Raw genomic sequence first — 25,098 nt, 5'->3', positions numbered from 1 at the left:
ATGTGAACAGGACTTTTCCTTATCTGTGCGCAGCTGCAACCCTATTTGGAAAAATATTCAATTTCTGTGTGACAGAGAGAACCTAGGAGGCAAGTCTCTAAGCAAACAGCAGTTATTGCGGCTCTGCTATAGCAGCCGAGAGCAAGGCCTGGCTGGGAGAGAGGGGGGATCTGCGGACGTCTGCCAGGGGAAGGAGTAATGTCTCGGCTGGATTATAGGAGAGCGAAGCACTTCCACACTTAAAAGCCCCTTTTCCAACAAGACAGGGCTGTTATTTAGGGATGGGGAGGGTAAACACACCAGAGCAATATATTTCCTCTATACAGGCTGCTGCTGTCCTTGACAATTGGGACTGAATGCAAGTAAGATAGGCTTTACTCCTCGTGGCTTTTTTTTTTTCAAAGATAATTTCATGTTGGGCTGTGGATGTTCTTCAGTATATTCTGAAATTGTTCCAGTGAGGTGCAAACATGGTAAGCCGTTTTCAACATTACAGTATCATTTTATTTTGTTCAAATGGCAGTGTTTAACTGGAACTGTAGTCTATACATTGATGTACGTACCTGTGTTGAGTTGCTTACTATATGGCCATCAAGCGGGCTACGGCACTCTTTCAGAATACTGAATGCAAAAGGAGGAAGTAGCAACAACCAACTAAAATGCATTCATTTTTTTAATCCACCAATAGTATGTCTTCCAATGGGTGACATTGGAACTGAGAGTGCTTTGTGATTCGCTAGTTCCTCTTACGTGTGTGCATATTAAAATACTGAGCGCTTTGATTCAGAAAGCTACAGTAACTGCTCATTTATATTCAGGTCCGTATATGAATGTAGTTTTCAAAGCAACATTGATTTTTGAATGATCAAAAACACCAAACAGTAAAGTCAAACTGTAAATAAATAAATAAGCAACATGCAAATAAATGCACTTTTGACTGGTTACTTTGCAGCTGAAATCCTGCCAGAGGCATGTCAACATCTAATGTTTATGCTCACTTTTTGAACTATTTGCATCGCCACATACTTTATTATATATGCTTATTTGGTCATGCGGTTGCTTTGAAAGTCTGAGGCTTTGGAAAATGATATTTTATTGTACTCGATTTAGTTGGGAAGTGTGGAAGCTTTGTTCTTGCAAAGTAGTTGCCAAGTCAGATGGAGTTGAGCGTCTGGCCTGGGAGTTTCAGAGGAATATCACAGGCATGGTAACTTGCTAAAAACTAAGCTAATCAACAAAATAATTGTCTGTTCAATTGCTACCATGCCAGAGACATCAAACACAGCCGAGGTTGAAAAAACAATCAAATTATCTCTTAATGATTGCTCACGCTGACAGATGAGCGCTTGTGTGTTGGGTTTGTTTGTAAGAGACATATGTGGGGAAGAATGCACTTTGTGGTTGCTCGCTCATAAATTCTGTGTACATTTTCATAATCTGCATAGATATCCATCATCACCTGTAATGAAAACAATTTTATCTTATTATGTGGTTTTTGGCACTGAAACAGAGAGAACTGTATTAGTCTATTAATTTCCTGCAGAGAATCATGATTCCCGCTGCTTTTATCCTCGCACTACCCTCCATGTGTGGTCCACAAAAAATGTTTCTGTTTCCTCTACAGACTTAAGTTTGGCCCCTATGTCTGCTCTCTCTCTCTCTCCCACTCACTCTATCCCTCCCTCCTCGTCTCCCCCCCTCTCTCTCTTTCTCTGTCTTTCTCTCTGTGCGTAGATAATGTCTCTGCAAATGATTTAACCGCCCTCGTTGAGGCTCCTTCCAGTAATTGAACAAGCAGAGACTGGGTGCTTTACAGGAAAACAATAGTCATATTATCTTAGATCTCCACTACACCACCTTGGATTTGACTGCGCGGACTACATGGAGGGTCTCAATGGAAGAAAGAAATCAGGTTTGCTTTCTCTCTGCAAAATCAATAGATAAATAAATAAATAGGATGCCATGCATTTTGTGTAGGCGGGATATTTTGAAAGTGTCGCATGATTGGAATGCATGTCTTGCGAGAGGCACCTGGGGGCAGAGTGCAGCATTGGGTGGTACTTGGTTGACTTAAGAAGCATGCGCGCACGTGAGGCTTGGTAATAATTAATCAGGAAACAGAGGCAGATGTTGTTGCAATAATTATTAACAAAATGTGTGATAAATATGTATTATTGAAATTATTCAGTCCTTTTAAATCAGCACATTTACATTTTTGTAGAATTTACGCACAATTATTTTTTATTTCACTATTTATAAAAAAAAAAAAAAAATGGTAAGACAAACATTTTTACATGAAAATATGGCTCTAACCAACATATTTCAGCATGATTTTTAGAATTTGTTTTGTTTTTTGGCCGAGCAAGGGGCGCTTTGATTGTGTTGCTGTGGAGCAGAATTGACCTTGTGTCTCAGAATGAAGTTTTTCTACGCCTTGTTTCATACAGAGCACTCTTAGACTGAAATGGCCTTAGGAGGAGTTGTTCTTGACAGAGATACATTGTTTCAGGCAGCCAATAAACCACTGCACTGAGTGGCTACATCTGTGAACCTCATCTTGACTACAGTGAGGGGCTAGCAACAACACGGCAACTGTCACAGCTGCACCTGCTGCTGTCTCAGTACAGAGATCCCCTCTCTGTTGCCCATAGAACCGTATCACTCTCCTCTCCGTGACAAGCCAGAGGCAATGGTCTCTGCTTGGGTCAACTGGAGAGAAGCTTCTTGGGAAAACACTTGAAAACAAAGGACAAAATGTCAGTCCCGAAAAGAGATGTTAAAGTAAAATCTCTGCCCTGAGGGCCGGGATTTGGCTTAGTTGGAGCTTGGGTATAAAAATATTGTCTATGAAGCGATGGATTTAAGAGCGCTGGCTTAGTAAAACTGACCGCCACTTGAGTGTTCATTCTTCAGTGAATTTGTCGAGCTACAGAAAGAGTCAGGTTTGATATGACGGCGAGCTTGTCTCTCCCTAATATTATAAATGATGAATGGAGATAAATGGAGCTGACTCTTCTGTACACACACAGCCCTGCTTGTGTATCGAGGCCATTGAGAACATGATCTGATCAGCTAAGAAGAGATTCAGGAGCATTAAAGGCTTTTAAATCTCATATGTACTCATATGTGCTACACTGCTGATAAAAGTCACACAGCTAAGGTTTAGTATTAGCATGATTAAACCTCTATTTTTGCATACATTTGATTGGTTCCAGTAAATACCTGAAAGAAGAAAAACAAGAGGAATTAAATATATTGCAGAAAGAAATGACTATTAGATCACCATGCTCATCTCAGAAAAAGATTAGAGGAGGGGAACAATGCCGAGAGGATTTTTCAGCAAACAGAAGTGATGCAACATGTCCACTCTCCTGCCAAATTGAACTTAGGAGTGTGAAAAGCAATGCAAGGACATGAGGAGTAGGGCTGACGTGAATGCAGATATGTGTGGGATTAACACAAGGGAAGATTGAGCGACAGTGGCCGGTGACGTCTCTTTACAGCTTTGCTTGTACAGCTGTGCCAGGCCTGGCATTCACTGCTGCCTTTTGGATCCAACGCCAGTAATGAACATCTTAAATACTGCAGATAAGTTGTGTGTGTGTGTGTGTGTGGTGTGTGTGTGTGTGTGTGTGTGTGTGTGTGTGTGTGTGTGTGTGTGTGTGTGTGTGTGTGTGTGTGTGTGTGTGTGTGTGTGTGTGTGTGTGTGTGTGTGTGTGTGTGTGTGTGTGTGTGTGTGTGTGTGTGTGTGTGTGTGTGTGTGTGTGTGTGTGTGTGTGTGTGTGTGTGTGTGTGTGTGTGTGTGTGTCAAATTATTCATGTATTTATAATGACGATTGGAATGCTGAATATTGACACCTCAGTGTGTCTGTAAGATTTGATCTTCTTGGCATTTGAACAGGAAAAATAGCGTATACAGGCTGCCTTAGTAATTCATCATGCCTCCTTCTAAATGAGGTGTGAGGCGGCTCTGCTGGTGTGAATTCTGCCATAAATCACACATACCCTGACTGCTTTATCCATTAGACCGACCTGTTTGTTTATTCAGCTATCTCCAGGAACTGGTTTTAATAATTAAGATGAGTGTTAGAACTGCAGCTTCTACTTCACACCTGGTTTGACACATTGATGTGAAGAAGGAAGAAAAAATGAAATTAGCCACAAAATGACAATCCCGTTGAGTATAAACTTAATTATAGATTCCAGCAAATCAGTCTTATAGGAAGGTCATTATTTTTAGTCTTGACTTGCTGGTCACCTTTATTTCATGACAGTATTAGTTTGAATTTCAAAGATATTCTTTATTGCGTAACTGTCCTTTGAAGACCAGGTAACTCCACATGTTGGCTTTTTTTCATGTTTTATTTAGCCAATACAATATAGAAAACTGTTTATCTGGAAAAGTAAAGATCCCCCAAATGTTGCGATACATGGCTTTCCTAGGATAGCAAATAATGTATCACTTCATTTTTTGTCAAACCATTTTTTAAATCATTATTTTACACGTGTGATCAGCCACGTTGCATAGTGACCCTTTTAATGAGCAATAAAACGAAGTTCTTTACTCGTACTGCTGTAAAATAAAGTCAGGTTTCAGGTTTAACAGACTGTTTTATGTAGCTGACTGCAACTGCATAAAAACAGTCTATAAAAACAGAAATTAGTTTTTGAAGAACCTTCATTATGTGGAGAAGGATGACATTTATAGGCCCACATCGTCTAACAAATGAAACATTGAAAAGCCAAACTGGGCACACAGATATGACATTTTAAACTTCATCTGCAATATACCTGTTTACGCTCTCGTAAAAACAACAAATAGTCCCATTGAAGCTGGGTTAAGTGAGGACAGGACAGGAAGCTCTGAGCAAGCTGCACAAATTCTCAAGTACTGCATCTGAGCCCGGCAACATGTTTCATTTTTAGCTTCAGCATCAGCAGCTGAACCAATGTGATAAGTGCTCTTCTCTAGTAGTTCATGGAAATAGGGACAAAAACAGTGTAAAGAGGACAGTCAAATATGGAGGGTTTTTTGTCGTTGTAAAGAGTGGACCTAGTTGCATTTCCGTCACTCATCAGCTCGGGCTGATTACACAGAGTCTGAAGTGAGCGGACAGGAAGCGGCTCCGGCAGCCATTACCATCAGAAATAGGTCCAGCAGGCCCGGAGGTAGACGAGCAGCTGCAACTCGAAGAGGCCGAGACCTGCCTAAAGGATACAAAAAGTTTGCCATGTCTTGCCTGAAAACGTCCATCTATAAAGGTGAGGTAGTACATAAGATATTGGCTCTAAAAGATTTGCCGATGATGAACCCTAGGAACCGATGCACTGTAAATGGTGCTGTTGAAATGTAGCTAGCAGAAACTGAGTCTAACAATCAGCCAGCGATGGTGAATGTTGCAGACACCGCAACGCCTACTCGCATTACTGAGACGGCCCAAAAAAAGAGATCTTTTATTCTCTCACCTGAATAGGCTCGTAGGCTTCTGTGCATAATGGAAGCAGTGTAGCTCAGGGAAGAGTGTGAATACTTCACTCTAGAGCGATATTCTGTATTCTCTGCCACAGGATCCTCTCTGCTGCAGAGTTGGTATTTAAACTTTAACAGAAGTCAAACATTTTGTGCCAGGACAGAAATGTGTAATGAAGCTTTCCTAACACGATTCTTCCAACTGGAGCATGCAGTGATCGCCCCAAATAAAAGTGCTAATTGACGCTGAGGGTATTATGGTGTATAAAACATAGAACGATGACAGAGATGGGAAATATTCACAGGACAGAGCTGAATATTTATAAACTAGATAAGAATATCTCCTTTGAAGTTACAGTGAATCACTTCGTTTAACCTATGGTTGTTATTCATGTCTTTTTTTTGTTGAGTCACATTTGAGTTAAAAGTTATCTTGAATGTGAAAATGTGACTAACGGAAGGCTTACTTTTGCTTTTAAAGCTGATTTGTAAGATTTCTTAATTTTTTAACCCAGTAAATAATGAATTTTGCCCGTTTTATACCATTGTATTTGAAAAACACATTGGGTGCTCCCCGTATTGAGAATTGTAGATCCACTTTTTCACACATTTTGAGCCTAAAATATAAAATGTTTACTTTGTATTATAAAGCACAGTCTTAACACACAAGTGCGTTTTCTTATTTTTCATGTTTGCTTTTCAAAAAGGGCGGCAAAAGCTTTAACTCTGACTATGTATGAATCAAAGTGTCTTCGTATAACAAAACAATGTTAATATTTTGTAAACTCTTTGGACATGAGGTTCTCCTTTTATCGACGTGGCTTTGAATGCAGCATAGTGTTAAGAAACCTCCTCACAGAGACGCTTGTTGTTCAGAGGAGAATGTCCCTTCTCAGCAAGAGCCCTTGTCCAAGTATTGCCTTCTCTTCCAACATGGGACTGTTATCACACTCACTTCATATTCATAGTGAGCCTTCTTCTCCTGTCATTGTTTTGTGTAACTTAGAGCTGTAGCAATTACACTTCAGTGGATTACCTATGCAGAGATACAGAGATTAAATCTCTGCTTCATACTACCTCCAGTGCGACGGTTCAAAGGTACGACCCGTACTGCAATGCGCTATCGTTTGGCAGAGCACGAAATTGGTCAACCTTTCAGAGTTTGTTTGGGAATTTGAATCCCTTTGGTATTCAAAACAGGAGGGCCTTATGACAGGGAGATAATTTCCTAGTGAATGTTTTATCGCAGTCTGCTTGACAGTCTCCTGTATCCGTCTGCTCGCTCTCCTTGTGTCTTTAGATTCCCAGACTTTGGTCCAGCTATTCAGAGAAAGAGAGGGAAAAAAAGGAACAAAAAAAGAAAACCCTGTTTGTTTTCCCCCCCTTTTGTTATCACAAAAGAGCAAACACATATTAAACATACACAAGGTGCAGAAGCAGTGATTGCTGTATCTGCTGTCCCACTGTGGGTGGCAGAGGACGATAACATAAGCCACAGACCCATTTCCATATTTTTTTTCAATCATGTCAAACCTGAATCATGGTCAGTTGGAAGCGGGCATATTCTTAAAAATAGATATTTTGACTATGACAGATAATTATATTTTTTAACCTACCGTTTTGATCATATTTCTCCTGTGGCAAGCCATATGCTTATATTTGTGCAAAGCTCAACTAAAGCAGCTTTCACTCTCATCTATTGAATGTAAGCCAAGTGTTTGCTTGATGACATATCTGACATTGAAATTGAAGTTGAAACTTATTTTAGGAAATAGTCTCAATCTCTCTCTCTCTCTCTCTCTCAGTCCCAAAGAGTCTGATCTATTGTACAGTGAGATCCAGTGGCACCTTAGTTATTAAAAGAGGGGGTTGGAATGAGCCAATCTGGGTTAGTTTGCATCACAATCCCCCACACTGTTCTGATGTTATGCTAATGAACACTATGGAGAAAGCTCAGCCCCAAAACTGTCCTCTCTCTTTCACAGCTGAAAGTGGGGAGAGGGCAAGGAGTAGTGACACCGAAACTCTACGAGAAAGTCTAATGATGTAGCCTTGAAAATTCAAAGCAGCTCAAATGACACTATTTTGTAATGTAGCTGTGTATGAATGTAGTATTATATGCTTGGCTTTCTTCTTCTTTTTTTTTTAAAATCACTTTTCGTTGAGAATAAGTTTCATGTTATTGTGCAGCCTTGCGTGTAAAGCCTTCATTCTCTGAGCAGCGGTTAAATGCCTTTTTAGACATTTTTCTCTGTCTTTGAAAAACACTAAAACCATTGCTAATATGCCGTCATCAGGTTGAACAAGCACCATTACCTGTCAGGACAGTAATGATTGAAGATTTAGGGCTGACAAGTGATTGCATTCAGGAAAGGACTACACCCACTTCTTTTGTCTGAGTTTCCTGAACGAGACACAGTGCTATACCTTGTTTTAAGTTGACATACGCCGCTTCCCCTGTCTCACAAAGGCATTCAAGCTATCTGTTAGATTGAAAATAGATACGACAGCGCATGGGTAGAAATGTGCTAAGGTGAAGTAGGCTACAGATCCACTCTACTGCGGAAATAATTTGTGTAGGGTTGCTTCTGCTGTAAGGGTAAGGTCCTTGTGCTGATTTCTATTTTAGTGAGGACTGAGATTGTGTCCCTTATTTTGGCTTTGTTTGTCCTTCCTCCGAGCCACAGAAAGGTTAAAAGCCTCAATTAGACACTGAGCTAAGGTTGGCCACATTATGCACAATGCCTCTAATTTCAAGGAATTAGCCCCCTTCAAAAATCAAAATATACACCACTTTAGAAACAACAACCACTGTTGTGCATTTTAAGCATTATTCCGGGTGATTTAAGAAACATTTAAAGCGCATCTTTCTCGATGCTTGAATAAATGTGTACTGAGAAAAAATATAAAATGGTGCATTGATGAGGTGCATCCTGTTTACAGCGAGTACTAAGCCATTGTTAAATATACGAGTCACAAAGGAGGAGATATAACTGAACGAGCAAAGCAAACAAATAGGCTCAATATCAGAAGTGTACATTCAGTGTAAGCCGAGGATTCACTTCAGGAGATAATTGCTCAGTTTTGTTTTGGTTTTCTCATAGCCAACACCACATGACATGGATAAATGGCTTTTCTTAACGATTTTGCTCCGTTGCCACTGTAAATGCATCTCTTCCATTAAGTCATCTTCTCCGTTACTTTCGTCATGTTTTGTGTTGCTGCCCACTACCTTAAAAATTAATCATCCTGTTTATTAACGCCTCACGATCACAGTGCATTATTGATGGTGAGGGTCCTTAATAGAAGGATCGAGCTGGGTTTTTAACCATTCGGCTGCTCATTTTAAAAGGGGGAAGGGAGTAGGGTCACAGAAGCGGCTTACTGGTGCGTATCCGAGTAAATACAGCACATTATTATCGTAGAGTAAAACCACAGTGCATCCAAAAGGGCTCGGTGCCTTTTCTGCAAACAAACATTGTTGTTTTAGATGAATGGCAACACTCAAAATAAATAAGTGACACAAGCTGCTGAACTCAATAACACTTTTTCTGTGATTGTGACCTCACAGAGCAAATCTCTGACCTCAACTGTTTATTTGTTCGCCATAGTACAGTTTCAAGCATGTAAACACCATGAATGGCTCGGACACTTTTACCACACACGTTGGCTGTGTGTTGATGTGAATGTGCAGTGGCTCATTGCCCCCACTGCTTGACTTTGCTTGGCCACATTGTATTATTTTTGCATGAACGCAGCAATGATCGTACTCATGCTGAAATAGAGAAGATGAGTTTGGGAGAATATCTGGGCCGACTGCCGAGCTCAGTTTGTATAATCCCTGATTTATTTTTGACTAATTTAGTCATGGCAAACTGGATCACACAACAAATATTTTCTTTTCTGGTGTCCTAATGTTCTCTCAGACAAACAACCCTGCAAAGTATTTATTGGATTGGGTTTCTGGACTGGGGAGTATACGCTACATATTGAATGCACTCTGTGTATTCCAAGGTGAATTTGTATCGTGTCAAGGAGTTATTGGACTTGATTGGCAGTTGCTATCACCATGAGATGCCCATATAATGGCAGGGCTCCCATTCCTGACCTTCCTATTTATCTAGCTGTATTAATGTCAGCCTATTAATTCCTAAGCGGAGGAACATTTGGCAAAGACACCGTTTAACGGCCCTGGCTGAATCGTTCTTATCTCAACAGACCTGAAAGGAATAGTTTTGTGCTATCAGCAAGTGGAAATGACATTTTGAAATTTCATTTGAGATAATCCACTTCACTTCCCAGTAAAACATCAAAATTTCAACAAGAAATGTATGGAACCTGTATTCAAACTTTGTTACCGTGGCAAATGATCTGGCTATAATCCATGTGGACAGACAGGTGTAGGTATCTTTCAGCGCTAATAGGATTTGTGTTGCATTGCTAAAGTGATTATGATGCTAAAGATTAAATATATATTCAGGCAGAGGGCAATGTAGCACTCAGTGCCTGGGGTTACAGTTGATAAATAACACGTGAGACTCAAAACACACATTATTGGCGTTTTTAAATTAGGAAATATCCACATAAACATGGGATTCTCTGATTTAAAATTAGACCTGAAATAGTTATATATTTCATGATATCGTTTTTGACACTGCTTCCATTTTTGTTTCCATAAATGTATTGACGAGTGTGAGTGTTCCAGCGTTTGGCTTGTGATTGCTTTATTTAGTAGCCTTATGTCCTGAGGGGTAGTACTCTAATCGATTAATTGAGTGGCTCATAAATATGATCAATGGTGCAAACCCTAAGAGCAATGAGCATGACAGCCCCGCGCTTATGTCACACTGCGGCTCTCTTTAGCTTGCTTCGTATTTTCTTTGAAAATGTGGCTACAGTAGGTAATGATTCATTAAATCCAAACATTACGATCCACAGATTCAAAAACAATTGTTTTTATGTACTCTCAAATGTTGAAATGGGTTAGCTTTTGGCTGAATATAGTTAAACAAGGCATATTTGTCCTAATCAGACATCTCAGAATATGGTTTATTACCAAGGAGGTTTTTATATACAAGGAATTTGCTTTGGTGTAAAATGGTGCAAACATGAACACAGTTACATTCAAATGTCAAATAAAAGCAAATATTAAACAATCTATTATGAAATCAAGAAATGTGTAAAAAGAAACATTTATATATAAAAACAGAAAGTATTATAACTACCAATTCTTTTGTGAAGCAATGTGAAAATTAAAGTATGTTTGACAATTAGGAAAACACTTTTTTTGTCCCTTTTGTTCTGATAATATGTTGATTAACATCTTGAACAGAGAAACAATGAACTAGAAAAAAAAACTATATTTGCACAGTTTCCCCATTCTCTCCCCTTTACCTCCTACACCACCCCACCCTCAGCCCCCCCCCCCCCTCTAAACTCGCCCAACTGTCCCGCTGCGCAGCATGCATATTTGACCTGGTATTTCTCTGGCTGAGCCCCCGTCAGGGTCAGGGTCTGCGTCGGGGGCACCAGCAGTCACACAGGGTTAGGTTGGGTGTCATTCAGCTCCTCTGGCCCGGTGCTGCTCTCAATCATTCCCTCAACCGAGGGGTCATCCTGTGATTCCTCCCCGCCCCACATCTGACTCAGTGGGGCTCCGGACTCATCCCATCACCAGCCCAATCTCTCCCCTCTGGAGTGCGAATTTTCAGATTTACGCTTGCAAATTGTACATCTTCAGCAGTGTCAAAGTAGGAACACAATCTCTTTTGGGAATATATTTCCTCCACAGCTGAGGCTGAATGTTCTGTGACTGAGCCCAGTGTCCCCAGGTAGTTCAGCTTTTCCCTCAAAGTGGGTAAGAGAAACAGAGATAAGAGGAGTCTTATAGTATGTATGAATTCATGTATGAGTATGCTGTTGGGAAACCCAACAGAAACCGAATGTCTTGCTTCCATTCAACATGTGGTGGTCTGTTGGTTCTGATTTACATTTCAGTGAATCTCCGGCCCCATATTTCCCTTCCTTTGCATCCCTGTGATGTTCTGTGACAATTAACATCCCAACTCTTTCTTGAGGTTTGTTGAAAGCTCAGGGGCTAATTCAAGGGTCAAGCAAGACTTGCAAGCTGTCAATCTCTCATTGTAACTCGACTCCCCCTCCCCCACCCAGGTTCTTTATTCTTAGCCCCCCCCCTCTATTCTCCCAGACTTCGTTTTATAGAATGGCCCGACTCTTCTTCTATTCTCCTGTGGCCCTCGAGCAGCTAGAGAGGGACAACCAGGAGCTTTGTCTAAGGAGCCCGGCATTCTTTGACATCTGCCTCTTGTTTTCAGACCCCCGCTGCATTCAAATTTCAAACTGTCCTTTTCAATCAGCCCCCCTCCCCTTCCCTCTAATAACCCCCTTCCTCCCAGTTATCCAGCCTTTTATTTTTTTTCCTTAAGAAGTCCAACTGGGCTCCTGCAATTCAAAACTTCTGCCACTCACTTGTCGATTATAAAGCATTCTGTTGTTTTGCGAATATTTAACCCACACATATGTTTACCGCCTCTGGGCCCAAGCCCCTGTGGCTTCTCCATTTTTAGAGTACTTAAACACATGTCTGCAATGACTTCATATTTAGCCAAAGCAGTGCGATACATTTTAGCAGTCTGTGCTTAACAATCACGGGAAATTGCCTTCATTATCTGTCTGGTGCATTAGAAGCAGCCATGTTGAACATGATGCGCTTCATCATCTGTCCACCCACCCTCCCTCTCTTATAAACTCCCAATCCCTGCACAACAACACATTCTTGCAGATGCTAAAACCTGTTCTAAGATCACACCCAAGTCGAGGGCGATGTAAGAAAACAGTCGAGACATGATCGCCGTCGGTTTCTGTTTCAAGGCGGAGAGAGAAAAGAAACCCCCAGCTGAGAGGGGAGACCTCGGCACGTTTAATGAGAACGGCAGTCTTCCTTCAGTCTGCGCCTTTGGTGTCTCAGCATGTTAAACACTCACAGCATGATACAAAATATATTAAAGTTTAGGACTGTTATCATCGATTTACAGAACAGCCGTCCCCACGTACTAGGGATCTACATTCTGCATTTCTTCTTCGTAGCAGGGGGTCTCGACTGCCTGGGAGGCAAAGCTGTATAATCGTCTTTGTCTCTACATTCTGACACAGGAGGTCCGCCGAGCACGTTGCCTCTTTTTTCACACTATGATGACAGGCAAGCAAGAATAATCATAATGATTTAACACTATTATCTCGGGATAAGACTTATAATAGTTTGTTTACATTTGTAAACCCAAGTCCCTGCAGCCACCGAGAGACACACATGAAATGCACACTTTTTCACCTGCTCCTAATATAATTAATATTGTAGGTATAAGGTATTTCATTTGCAAAATAGGAATGAAAATACCACCTCTTCTAATGGTTTGGAGGTTAAATAGGTAATGTGTTTTGATGGAAGACTTTTAATTGTCAAACAAGTTATGGGCACAGCATGCGTCTGTATTGGGACTATCAGTGTGTGTCTGTGCACTCTAATCATTAGATTACAACCAGAGCAAGGCAACACACTAATTACTGCAACTACCATTATAGACCTTAACCAGGTTATCTTACCCGGTGTCAAGGTCGTAAGCCAAGCAGGCGTAGCATCAGTCTTTGAAATTGCACTTGGCAGGTATATCTGGAAGTGCCTGTGTTTTGATTCTCCGCACGCTCCACAGAGGTCACAGAGTGAACCTGATGCAAAGTGAGACTATATTCGATAAAAGAGTGACAAGGCTGGGGTTGGTGGGAAAATGGAAGTAATATTTTTGAGTGACAGTGATATAAATTGTATGCTGCTAACACCTAAGGTTCCTGTGAGAATGTTAAAACAATTATTACAGAGTATATCTCTTCATTCTTTTATTACATTGCTTTTTAATGTTCGCCTGTTAGTGAATTTAGTTTAAGTAATTTATTTATGCCTTTGGAAATGGGGTTATTGTGAACCAAGTAAACAAACTGTTACGCTAAGGTAGTATATTATTTTGTCCATGACAATATAATGAGCGACTTTTGTCATTAACAATTAAACGTATGGGTGATCTATGTATTGTCTTAGTGGACAAAAGAGTAAGAGCTTTGTACGCACGGATGAAGCTACTTAAGCCTATATGTGCACTGTACAGCTTATTTGTAGAGACAATCTGCTTAAATCCTTGTTATACTGTATGAACCTGTGTAAGCTGTAGGCTGATTATTTGTAGCCACTTGCTTGATGAACTTAACTTGTGACCTGTGCACTGATCAGCCAAAAGACTAGGCTTAGGGTTTTGTTTGGTCTCTGTGATCAACTTTCATTTGTCGAGTCTCATGACTGCATATTATTCCATTTAGGCTAAATACATCGTGGCTGGCTGTGCTGTGCTCCCGTTAACCTTTTTTAAATGGCTCTAAAATTAAAGGTCTCAGGTGAGGCCCAATGTCATACTAGATGAGCTGATTATGGCAGGCCTAATTATAACTTTGTTGGCTGATGTGTTCGCCCTGCATTTCTCGGCGATGAATTATCATGCTGTCTGAGAACTCAGACAAAATAGATCAAAGACTCTTCAGGCCGTGGATCATCTCTAGAGTGGAGGAACAAGCCGGCGCTAATTTGTGCAGGTCTGACTGTACTGTACATGACATGACAAACATAATTCCTCTCCGTCTTTTCAGTTGAGTTCTCCTTTTAACTCCTAGTGTGATGGAGTACACTATGTCCCTTGCTTTTTAACAAACATTTCCAAGCTGAATGCACAAAAGAAAAATGGCATGTTGTTTTTGAATGACTAAAAATTATTTAAAAAACATTTTCTAATGGGGTCCTATGTGCCTTGTTGCCAGAGTGATGCCAAATCCCATGGTGAATGTGCTAATGGTTCATGGGAGTGAGAGGACTGAGCTAAGCCCAGCAGTGTAAACATGCAGACAAAAGGGAGCCGTTAGTCGTGTGAAACGCATGCCTGGGAGAGCAGGTAGGCATTAGGTTTCACCCTACATAGCCAGAGCACTGTATCCGTGACTGGGAGGAGGCCATTTGCTTTTGTAGCAAAAGAAAGCAAAAACAAACACTCAAACAGACGAGTACTAAAGGGACAGGTATGGATGAGGTGGGGAGAGAGGAATTCTGGTGAGTCGAGTTGTAAGGGAGGGGATGAGGAGGGAAGGGGCCGGGGAGATAAGGTGGTCAGTCACAACAGAGAGAAATGACCATTTGCTCCGCAGTGTCTCTCTATTTGTTTGTTTGTTTGTTTGTTTGGCTAGGGCACGGGGGTGGAAAGAATCACAATACATCAGTCAAATAGAAGGACTGTTACATTTAAACCTCTACTGAGGGAAAGGTAGTGGGAAAGTCTACTTAAATAAACAGTATCATGTAGCTAATTAAAAATGTTGTTGTTTGATTGACCATGTCTAAAAATAACTAAACTACAAAAATGATATCAGTATTTGACCAGACAAGACAAAGTGTACATCCTCCGCTGTTATTAAAAAGTTTTTCCTTTTATTACTCAGACATCAACAAAGCTAATGCAGACCAATGCAGGATGAAAAGCTTTTTGGCTAATGTTCACCAAGCTATTCCCATCGATGTTTTTAGCATTTAATGTTGCTGTCAGTTAATTTAACATTTCCGCCATGTGGTTGGAGAGTTTTGATGCCGTGTCAATTTACAGTTGCTCAGTTCCTGAAGCAACTTTTCTGGCTAGTTGACAAAACTTTTTTCTGTAGGGCTGATTCCAATCTGTTGGAAGCTTTGTTCTACAATGGAGGGACTTTTGGTGAGAAGTATTCGTAGATGGAGATCTCCAATCAAGATCACTTTAAAATCCTTACTCATATGTCAATTTGAAGTTCTCATCAAGATACACATGTGTTCTTTGTATAAGGTACAGAAAATGTAATTTGACACAGCACTGATAAGGTTAGCATCACGAGGAGACGGACAGGGCGGGCCTTATCTGTTTGATGACAGCGCTGATCCCGCCCCTCCCTGCCAGTGAAATGGTTAGCATTCAGCAGCCATTAAGGGATTTCCCCTCTCAGGATTATTGACCTTATGGGCTTATTTTGGTGGCTTTGCATTGGTTTGTAGCATTTCACAGCTTAAGGTTTGTCACATTTCTGCAGTGGAATGTAAATGCAGCATCAAGTGTGACAGGGTGGATTCCTGTGTGAAATCGCATAGGGACAGAGCTCACCACGTGGAATACATTTCACCCCTGAACTGAACGTCTCTCTTGGTCTGCTCCACAGGTGACAGGATCAATGATGAGCATCTCTGAGACGGGTTGGCTTGGACTTTTCTAATCAGAACCTTTTTACTCGCAACACAATCCTGCCACAAACCATCAACCCCGGGCGCCATGGCATGCTCCCTGTTGAAACTACAGACCTTCTGCTGGTTTCTCATCACACTAGCACAAGTGCACTCCACGGAGGGTAAGTACTCATGAAACTTTTTCCTTTCTAAAACTGATTTTTTTTTTTCACATGCCACTGTTCTAAAAGCATATTTTCAATGAGTGTCTTTTCAGGCTCGACAAAAGCAATTGCCAGCATATTATTTGTTATTGTCTTATTTAGAAATATATCATGAGCAGTGAAATTGTGACTGAAGCCGGAGCTGCTCCTCTGAGTGCAGGCGGTGCTTGTGTAAGTAATGCAGCTCTAAAGACAGTGGGCACAGGCGGATGGGGGATAATCTTGAGTGGTTTCATTAGTTGGTAAATTGTGATTTGTCTGAGATTTTCTGCTTGATAGCGTCAGTTGTTCCCAGTGGCATCAGAGCTGGATCCATTTGTAAATTCCTCTCTGGAATGTCTCATGGCAGACACACACAGATTTCACACTTCGATATAAAGCTTGAATGTGTTTTAATCATAGTGCATTTAACTTTGATTAAATCACTCTCAGCTGTCTCATAATAACAAGATTTATGCAGCCAATCCATATCTTATAAAGTGTATCCTGTACATGTTAGTGTTTAATCACGAGAATAGAGGTGATGTTTGAAGATTTGATTTAGAAAAACTAGAGTTGGCATCTTTGCAGTGCAATACATCAAAAGCATGATTAAGGTTGTTGGTGCCAAATGTTCACTATACCTGTTTTACTGATTTTTTAAAACACTCAATAATGTAGGATTATTGATTGAAGTTTGAAAGGTAGTGATTCATCACGATGCTTCATTTACACTGCAGCAAGTCACACTGCCATGATGTGTTTTACCATATGTTCTCTTCTATCATCTGGCTTGGATCTTTTATATAAGATTTTTTTAGCACGTGGTCTCTATAGGCTTCAGTAATACACATTATACAGTATGTTTGCACCCTGACATATCATTTTAGTTACCTCACGCAAAGATAAGAGTTTGCCATTTCAAAGCCTAGGTATCTATACGTAAGCTTATTCAGGGGGCAGGAAAGATAGTACCCACCCTAGAGAGTTTCTGTGCATTGCAGTGCTTCTGGTTTCACCCCACACACCATAACAATCAGTGTTTTGAAAGATGGAAAGCCAGTTTGGGATCTATATGGTACATGACTAACTCCCAGTGATTGGTCAGGGCGCATACTGCCAAAGTGGATGTGATAAGGTTAATCTCTGTATGGTATGAGACTGTTTGCTGACAGGTTACATGTGACTCACAGGGGACACTCCTCTGGTAAACGGAGGGAGTTAGCAATCACTGTCGCCCAAGAAGAAAGGTTTATTCCAAATCAGGTGGAAGGAGAAAACGCAACAAAGGAATACACCAGGTTATTGACGACATTTATCATTCACCTGTTCCTCTTGTTGGTTCCGCTCCGCCCTCACCTCCCTCCCATTCCCCATCCCAGCCACAGAGATCAGCCCAGAAACAGTTCATTACAAACAATATCCCCAAGTTACCATGCTTCATTAAACTGCGTCTACCCCTAATATCTTTTTAATGCATTTCTATAATTGAATTAAATGGGTTATTAGAATGCTGTAAATAGTCCTAAGTTTGGTCCTTTTTTTCTCCCTTCGCTTTCTTTGCGTTTGAAGGAAGATATACACAGCCAAGATTGAAACTGTAGCTGTGGGGGATTGTGTTTCTCTCTGTTCTCCTTCTATTCAAATCATGCCTCATCCAGCACATTTTACTGCATCAGCCCGACAACTTTTTACATGACTCTGATCTGTATTTGTTCAGCCTACTCACTGCCATTCCAGGCGTTTCATCTCCCATTTTACTTATTTTATTCACATCTGGGAACAGAAAGGCTTGTATGTATCCACAATGGAGGCAGCCTAGTCAGTGACATTAGTTTCTAAAATTGATTTGGCTTATTATTCTAATTATGCTATATATAGATGAACTGCATATATGTCACGATGTTATACATATCAAAGTGTCTCTGAACCATATAATATAGAATTAACCATGCTATACTGGAGATATCATTCTATGTTTCTGTCCCTTATGTGAACAGCTTCTCCTTAAGTGCGACATTGTCTACAGTCATGGTAAAGCAGCAAATATTATAATAACTATTTAAAATACAGGCCTGTTTTATACCCTGTGATTTGATCTGGGAACATACATTTGAGCCAGTGCTCTCGCAGTATGTCCGTGAAACTACAAAATCCCAAGAGGGCCTTGTTGTGACATAGATACTGTAATCAAAATCAATATCAGTATGGACATAATAATTTGAGAAGAAACACTATATGGGATTCCGGGTATGACATGGAACTCAACATATTCCCAGTTCTAAGGGGTTGTCACATTTAAAGTCTAAAATTCAAGAAGAAATGTTGTTAAAGGACACATGAAGTTCAGTTTGCTCATTATTAAGTAGTAAACCCAGGCTGTTAAAACAGTTGCATCATGTCTTCTGTGGCTCTGGAGGGAGATTTCCAAAGTCTAATGATGCCATCCGAGGTTATCTTGGCTTGGACTTGAGACTTTCTGCTTCTTTTTTCTCACCGAGTTAGGTTTTTAGTAGAAACTGGGGGCAGGAAGTTCAAGGGACGTAGGTATTTAGCAAACAGGGAGAGTCTTAGCAAATATATTATGTGTTGCATTAGTCAAGGGGCAGAAACCAGTTTTGCCGAAGCTTGACCCATAATATAGACTAAAATACAAGATATCTTGGCCTCTGCTCCATTGATTTTTCGGTAAAGCTTCTTATGAAATATTGAATATTTGGGAGGCCTCTTTCTCAATGCACTACTTTCCTCTAGGGCTGTGCAATTAATCGTATTTTAATCGCAATTACGATTTTGGCCTGCCACAATTACGAAAACAACATAATCGAAAAAAACGATTATTTTGCTTTGCTAGGTTGTGACAGTGCACTGAAACATATTTGATCAAATGTATTTGTATTCATCATATTTATATATGTTTAGTAGCTTGTTGAAGTGCGCTCCAAAATATTTGTTGATCTTGTTTATTGGTATTTATTATTTTTGATATTATTTATTTAAATGTAGATATAAATGTATCATTTATTTTATTTATTTTTGTATTGGTTTTTCAGTTGAATTATACGTTCAGGGTAATCAACAGTTAAAAAGATACTGTTCAAATTATTATTTGTATTTAAAAGTTCAATAAATGGATGTTTTCAAAGGCTATGAATAATCGTATTTAATAATCGTGATATCAATTATTGACCAAAATAATCGTGATTATGATTTTTGCCATAATCGCACAGCCCTACTTTCCTCTATTGAGTAGTTTTTAACACACATTTTCAGACAAGTGGACAAACAATCTACTAACATCCTGTTTTTGTCTTAAGTGGGAAAGGATTCTATTGGCATTCATTCCAAGGACAAATCACTCTGAAGTATCACAGGCAATAGTCAAAGATTTCCCTGCGTAAAAAAAATTCATATACACGGTTATTTTGTTTGAAAAAGAGAGTATCACTTTAATCAGTATGTTTTACTCCGACCAGCTTTGATATTGTTTGCCCTCTGGCATTCAGAGTGATCTTCTTGATGCTGCAGGTTTATTTCCTTTTGTCCTACTAGTGTCCTCTACGGATGTCACCATAGCAACCCACCAGAAATGAGATGAAGGTGTCATTTTGTTTTTTTTGCAAAAATGTAAAAACTGTGGTCATTGCCCCCTTGCAACACATGGTTAAATTGGCTCACATGTCTTCCAAAATAATTACGTGAAGTCTGGTTGGGTTGGAGGGATTTGTCTGTATCAGCAACAGAATAACAATTCTCACCAAGCTCAGGCACACGCTCTTTTCAAAGGATTACAGGGACAGATTTAGAGAGCAGATCAAGATTCTTTGTCAAGAGGTAAGGAGGGCAAAGTGTGCAGCTAGCTGGACATGCTTGAAAAAACAAGGAGAAAATGTGTGTGTTACATTGTTTATGTGTTGATGCACCACATTTTACTGGGATGTTCTTTACTGTTTTGAAATCAGTGTCAGTGATCAAAAAATATCACCAGCTTCTTTATCATGTGTCTTTGCTGTATGGCTTTTACAGTATGGAAGCTTTACAGTTATTATAAAATCAGTCTCTATAGAAATACAATAAAAGCAAGGCAATGTTAAGTAGGTAATGGAGACTTAATGAAACAATGATTCAACGGAAATTGTTTTCCCTAGATTGTATATTGTCATTCTATTACTACGGAGCCTGGGGTGGTTGTATCTGTAAGGTTTGGGGGGTACATGAAGAGTTAGCCATGATATAAAAGCTGCGTTTCAGTGGCACGACTTGTTTGAACAAGTCTGACACTGAGAATGTCTGTTCCGTCTGTACACCCTGAAACCACACTATTGTTTCTTCTCAAAGCTTGAAATATTTGAAGTACTTGAGATTTCTCAAGGGCAACAGGGAAGGGCACCTTTAAAAGTCCTCTTTTTGTACTGTGTGAAAGGGAAAGAGAAGAGACTTAAAGCCTTCATCTCAAAGTGAATGGAGAGAAATAGACAATCAAGGTGTTCTGAAAATGTAATTACTGGAAGTAAAAGCCAAGGGCTTATTGTGAGACAGAACCTACAAGGACAGGACCGGCGCTTCCCAGTGCCGCGCCAACACCTATTTGCTCCGGTTAGCCTTTTCCTTTAACCATGAAAGCATATTTATATAATTTTCTGAAAATGGCCAATCCCTCAATTTTTTACACTCAAAAAAAGACCTGTGCTTTTTTCAAAATCAACTGTTAAAGGGTTCATACCCAGCAGGTAAATCCAATCAGTTCAACATCCAGATATCACAAGCCTTCTCTTCTGAGGCAAAGCTGTATCTATGCTTATAGGTGATATACTTTTCATTTTCTCCACAAGGGGCCTTTTTCTCAGCAATTTGGCTTGTACATGTTATCTTTAAAAGAAAGAACATCTAAATACTATCTGTCAAGTGTCAATATGAAACCACGGGCAGTAGGCCTGTTCTTTTGAAGTACTAATTTGTGCCAGAGTTGTGTCTGTAAAAAAATCAAATGAAAGCACCCCGCTGCGGCACCACACACCACTTCCCTGACCTCTTTGAAAACGCTGGCCCATAGCTCATTTGTTAATACAAACAAATAATTTATTTGGTAATTATTTTACAAAATGGTTATTTGCCAATTTAGCTAGTTTTTCTACAGCTTCCAATGTATTTTATTCTGGAAAGGGCACTAAACAGTTAAGGCTAAAGGGGTGAATCTTTCCTTTGTCTCATGTGTCTTTAGTAAACAACTTCTGTCGGTTTTGTATTTCAACCTTCCGCTTGATGTCATCCTGGTTGTTTGCGGCAGACTTAGGAATCTGGCTTCCCGTGGAGCCAGGCAGGCGTGGGGCCTGTGTACGTAGGCCCACCATGCTGTCATGTCTCTTTTGTCGCCAGCCAGGCTTGGCCAACAAGGAGACAATGACAGGGAGAGCAAGCAGTGGCAAGGTGTAACCACAGCCCCTGGGTCTCCTCCCTGCCGAGCACTTCAAATCCTCATTAGGATTTTCAGCAAAGGAAGGAGGGATTTCCAGGATTAGGGCTTTGTCACTCGTGGCTCCAGGTTGGTGTTTGTCATGCAAGAGCATGGCGGAGCTCTTGACATCTTGCCACCCTCCCACCCAAACACAGACCCTCCCTTCACCCGGCTACTGAGGCAGTTAAAATATGTTCCACTAACCCACAATGTATGAATCTCATAATTATTGACTCAGTGCCCTTGGCAAATGTTTTTTAATGCCATCCTAGAGGCCTATGTTTTGTGTCTGTGGGTTGCTGCATCAGCATTCTTCTTAATGGTTATTTATGCAGAGATAACCTTGGAAAGCATCATTAGTTTGTTGTGGTCTGTCGCCGTCCATAACTCAGGCTGGGATCTCGGCCGTGACACAGATACGACAGTTCAGACAGGAGGCACGGTGCCTTGTTGCAACTCCAGTTGCACTCCTCCACTTGCTGGTTATATAAGGGATACTGTAAATAGTATTTTATGAGGCTTTTTATCCCTTAACCTCTTACTTAATGGAAGTTTCCTCTGCTGTTTATTTTTACTCTTGCAAGGATGTGGCCATTTGTTTAATTAAGTCTTGCAGACTTCTCACACAAAACAACAGGACTGTGTTGCTTGACATGGCGCTCAACCTCTAACATGCTCCCTAATTGGGTTTCAGACTTGTCTAGGAGGGTGTTTCAGCGTGACAGAGCCTCAGACTTAGTGTGAAACCTACCTTCTCCCATCATTCTCGGTGCTGATCTTTGTGGATAATGGGCATTCACACGGGTCTCACGAGGCCCTCGCTGGGTGGGATCTCACACACCCTAGATTAGTCATCTACCCACATGTCCCTATTTGCGTGGTATTTTACCGTCATGCTTTGTCTCACTTTGTTTTTGCTCAGGTAGAAACATGTGGGCCCCTAACAAGTATATCCCAAACAATCCACCAAATATGTTCTTATAACCCATTGAGTCTCCTCTGAATCCAAAATACAGATACAAAAACAAACATAACTTATCAATCTCCAGTGCACTGGTCTATAACCAAACAACTATTATTCATGGCACATTTATAGTGTTGTTCTTTTGTTGGTTGTCTCTGATCGAGCCATGGCAGATGTGACTAACAGTATGTGGGCATCTTTTTGTAAGTAGGCTTCAATTTGTCAGAGATGTGCCTCAAGTTTTAAACTTTTTGTTTTCTCTTATGTTCCATATTTGTAACTTGCTGAAGCAGAATGAAAAAACAGTGCCGTTAACTTGCTGCATGATCAGATTTGAAAGGGGCTGGTATCTGTACCATGAAAGGCATGTGTATTGAGAAACTAGCAGTACGATTCTAGAAAAAGCAAAGGCTCTTTAGTTCTGATATATCTTCATGTTGCTAGAGCCTGTGTAGTTGACATCAAGGACTCCAGACAGACCTCACGCAAGGACTGCTGATGAAGTCTGGAGGGGGCAGATGAGGAGAATGTTTTTGATTATCCAGTCTAGATGTTTTTTTAAACCAGGAAGCAGTGTGTACCCCTACGCCAGACAAATGAGCAAGCTCAGCTGGTTTGCTTCTGTAATACTTTTGAATTTGAAGGTGATTAGACTGCAGTGTTCAGGTCACACGGAGTGCACTATTTCAATTTCTACATGCATAGGCCTCAGCTTCTTCTCTGAAATGGAGACGGATGCCAAGATTGTAAACTGTTATGAATTAACTGTTATTGTGCATGCTGTGTCATACTGTGAATAACATGTTTTTATCAATGTGAGCATTTCAGTCCCTCTGCTCCGTCTGATTTGAGCAACAAGCGCAACAGAGGGATGAATGCGTTGAAGTGGAGTGGAGAACTGCTATTTATGAAACCATTGAATCATGCCAGTGGGTTTTCCATCCCATATCTGCGGAAATATCTAATGTAAACAGCAACAATCTGCAGGTGTTCAAGGGGTATGTAATCACGTTTTCATTGTGAGGATGCTGTTGAAAGGCATGTTCTCTGAAGCTCAGGAAAGAGTGGTTTTGGTTGAGACGTCATGCGATGAAAACCGATTGCGGAACTCGTAATGAAAGATTCTGTCAGGAAGACAAAATATATCCAAAGGCTTAAGATTTTACAGTTCACTCTAGAGAGTCAGATGCAAGATATCCCTGGCTTGCCCTTAGTGGAATCTTCTTTGTCCTCGTGCTTCAGTCCTGATTTAGAGCAGCAGTAAATCCTGAAGAGGCTCCTGTAAACGAGGGTTGGTGAATCTACGCCCATACATATAAAGGATTTAGAACCAAGGCCTTTTGAAGGAACTCTGAGTGCCCATTTATGAAGCTTGTTAACTTAAAGAGCTTCACTGGTACATTCAGTATTTTCCGCTTTTGTTCAAACTTCCTACATCCTTTTCTTTGCAGTAACGATTCCCCCAGTTTAAGTTAAAGGTGGGGTATGTAATTTTGGAGAAACCAGCTCGAGTGCACTAGCATTTGAAAGTACACAACCGGAAAAAATCTGCCTCTTCCTTCAGACTTCCTTATAGAGCCCCTCCTCCAACACACACGAACCCGCACATGACCAATGAGGCCACGAGATAAGTTTGTGCACGAGATGGAAGGCTGACAGGCAGGTAGGCCATCCAGTTATTTTAGCCCGGGCCGGCTAAAATAATTGGTCGTGCTTTTTACAGTACTACGGCTTCCACAGATGACATTTCTTTATGTATTTATTGTCAAAGCATTTAATATATTCATTGCTATCGGGATGTTAAGAGCATTCCATGGAATATAACAAAAAGTGTTTCTGAAATAAATGACATACCCCACCTTTAAGCAAGGCTGCTAATACTTCAATAATAAGATGTTACAGCTCATTGCTCCATTTTTGTCGGCCATCATTAAGAGCGAAGAAGTTATGTAGTGTGGGTTTACTTGCTGACACACATAATACACGTCAGGTCCAGCCATTTAGGACCTGGTAAATCACCCCGACTTGACCGTGAGTGACTCGGCTTTTGACCTTCTGAGTCATAATGACCCCTGAGTGCAGCCATATGTCAAGGGCTTGGGCCTCTGCTCTTAAGCCCACCTCTCAATAAATGATGGGGCTGAAAGAAAAATAGTCTTTAAAGGCATGTTTACTTGGTGGGAGATGTTATAAATCAATATGTGTCCACACTTACTTGGCCATTAAGCTGATTCTGATTATGGATATCCGTCATTTTGAATCAGCCCATTTTACTATGTAAGGATTTCTCAGATGGACTATTGCCTCTTGCTTAATTGTTGCTCTTGTTATTTCCACCACCCCTCCTCCCATTCCCCAACAAACACACAATTCCCCAAATTATTTTTTAATGGCTTACAAGCAATAATTAAGGCCGATAAGCATGAGGGACATCTGATAACTTCAAAGTACCCCTGCTGTGACATGTGAGGGCTGGCATTGTATATGGATTGGACCAGATTCAAGCGAGGTTAATCCAAATTTGAAAATTTCTAGTAAAAATAAATAAATGGGGAACCTATATTTTGTCATAATAATCCATTCACCTCTAGGAAAAATACATATGAGATAGACCTTTTTTTTATATATTTTCCAGCCTCTGGAATGAATAGCTGCCTTGATGACATAAAGAAATATAATTTCACTTTGCTTTGCCAGATTCTTCTCAAAGTA

The 25,098-nt window shown here is 40.5% G+C and overlaps 1 protein-coding gene across 14 annotated transcripts in view; it reads left to right on the top strand.

The window, feature by feature from the left end:
- adgrl2a (adhesion G protein-coupled receptor L2a) overlaps nt 1-25,098 on the top strand; it is an 89,484-nt gene that overhangs the window by 4,527 nt on the left and 59,859 nt on the right. For all 14 annotated transcript variants that reach the window (XM_034147398.1, XM_034147401.1, XM_034147387.1 and 11 more), the window contains exon 2: nt 15,761-15,946. In XM_034147398.1, coding sequence (XP_034003289.1) covers nt 15,871-15,946 — 76 coding nt within the window. In that variant the 5' untranslated portion in view covers nt 15,761-15,870. The remainder of the gene's footprint in view (nt 1-15,760; nt 15,947-25,098) is intronic.

This window comes from Trematomus bernacchii, unplaced genomic scaffold, assembly GCF_902827165.1.
Source record: "Trematomus bernacchii unplaced genomic scaffold, fTreBer1.1, whole genome shotgun sequence".
In the NCBI taxonomy this organism is placed as follows: Eukaryota; Metazoa; Chordata; class Actinopteri; order Perciformes; family Nototheniidae; genus Trematomus; species Trematomus bernacchii.
The sequence above is the reverse complement of the archived record's forward strand: the minus strand, read 5'-3'. Positions and strand labels throughout refer to the sequence as shown.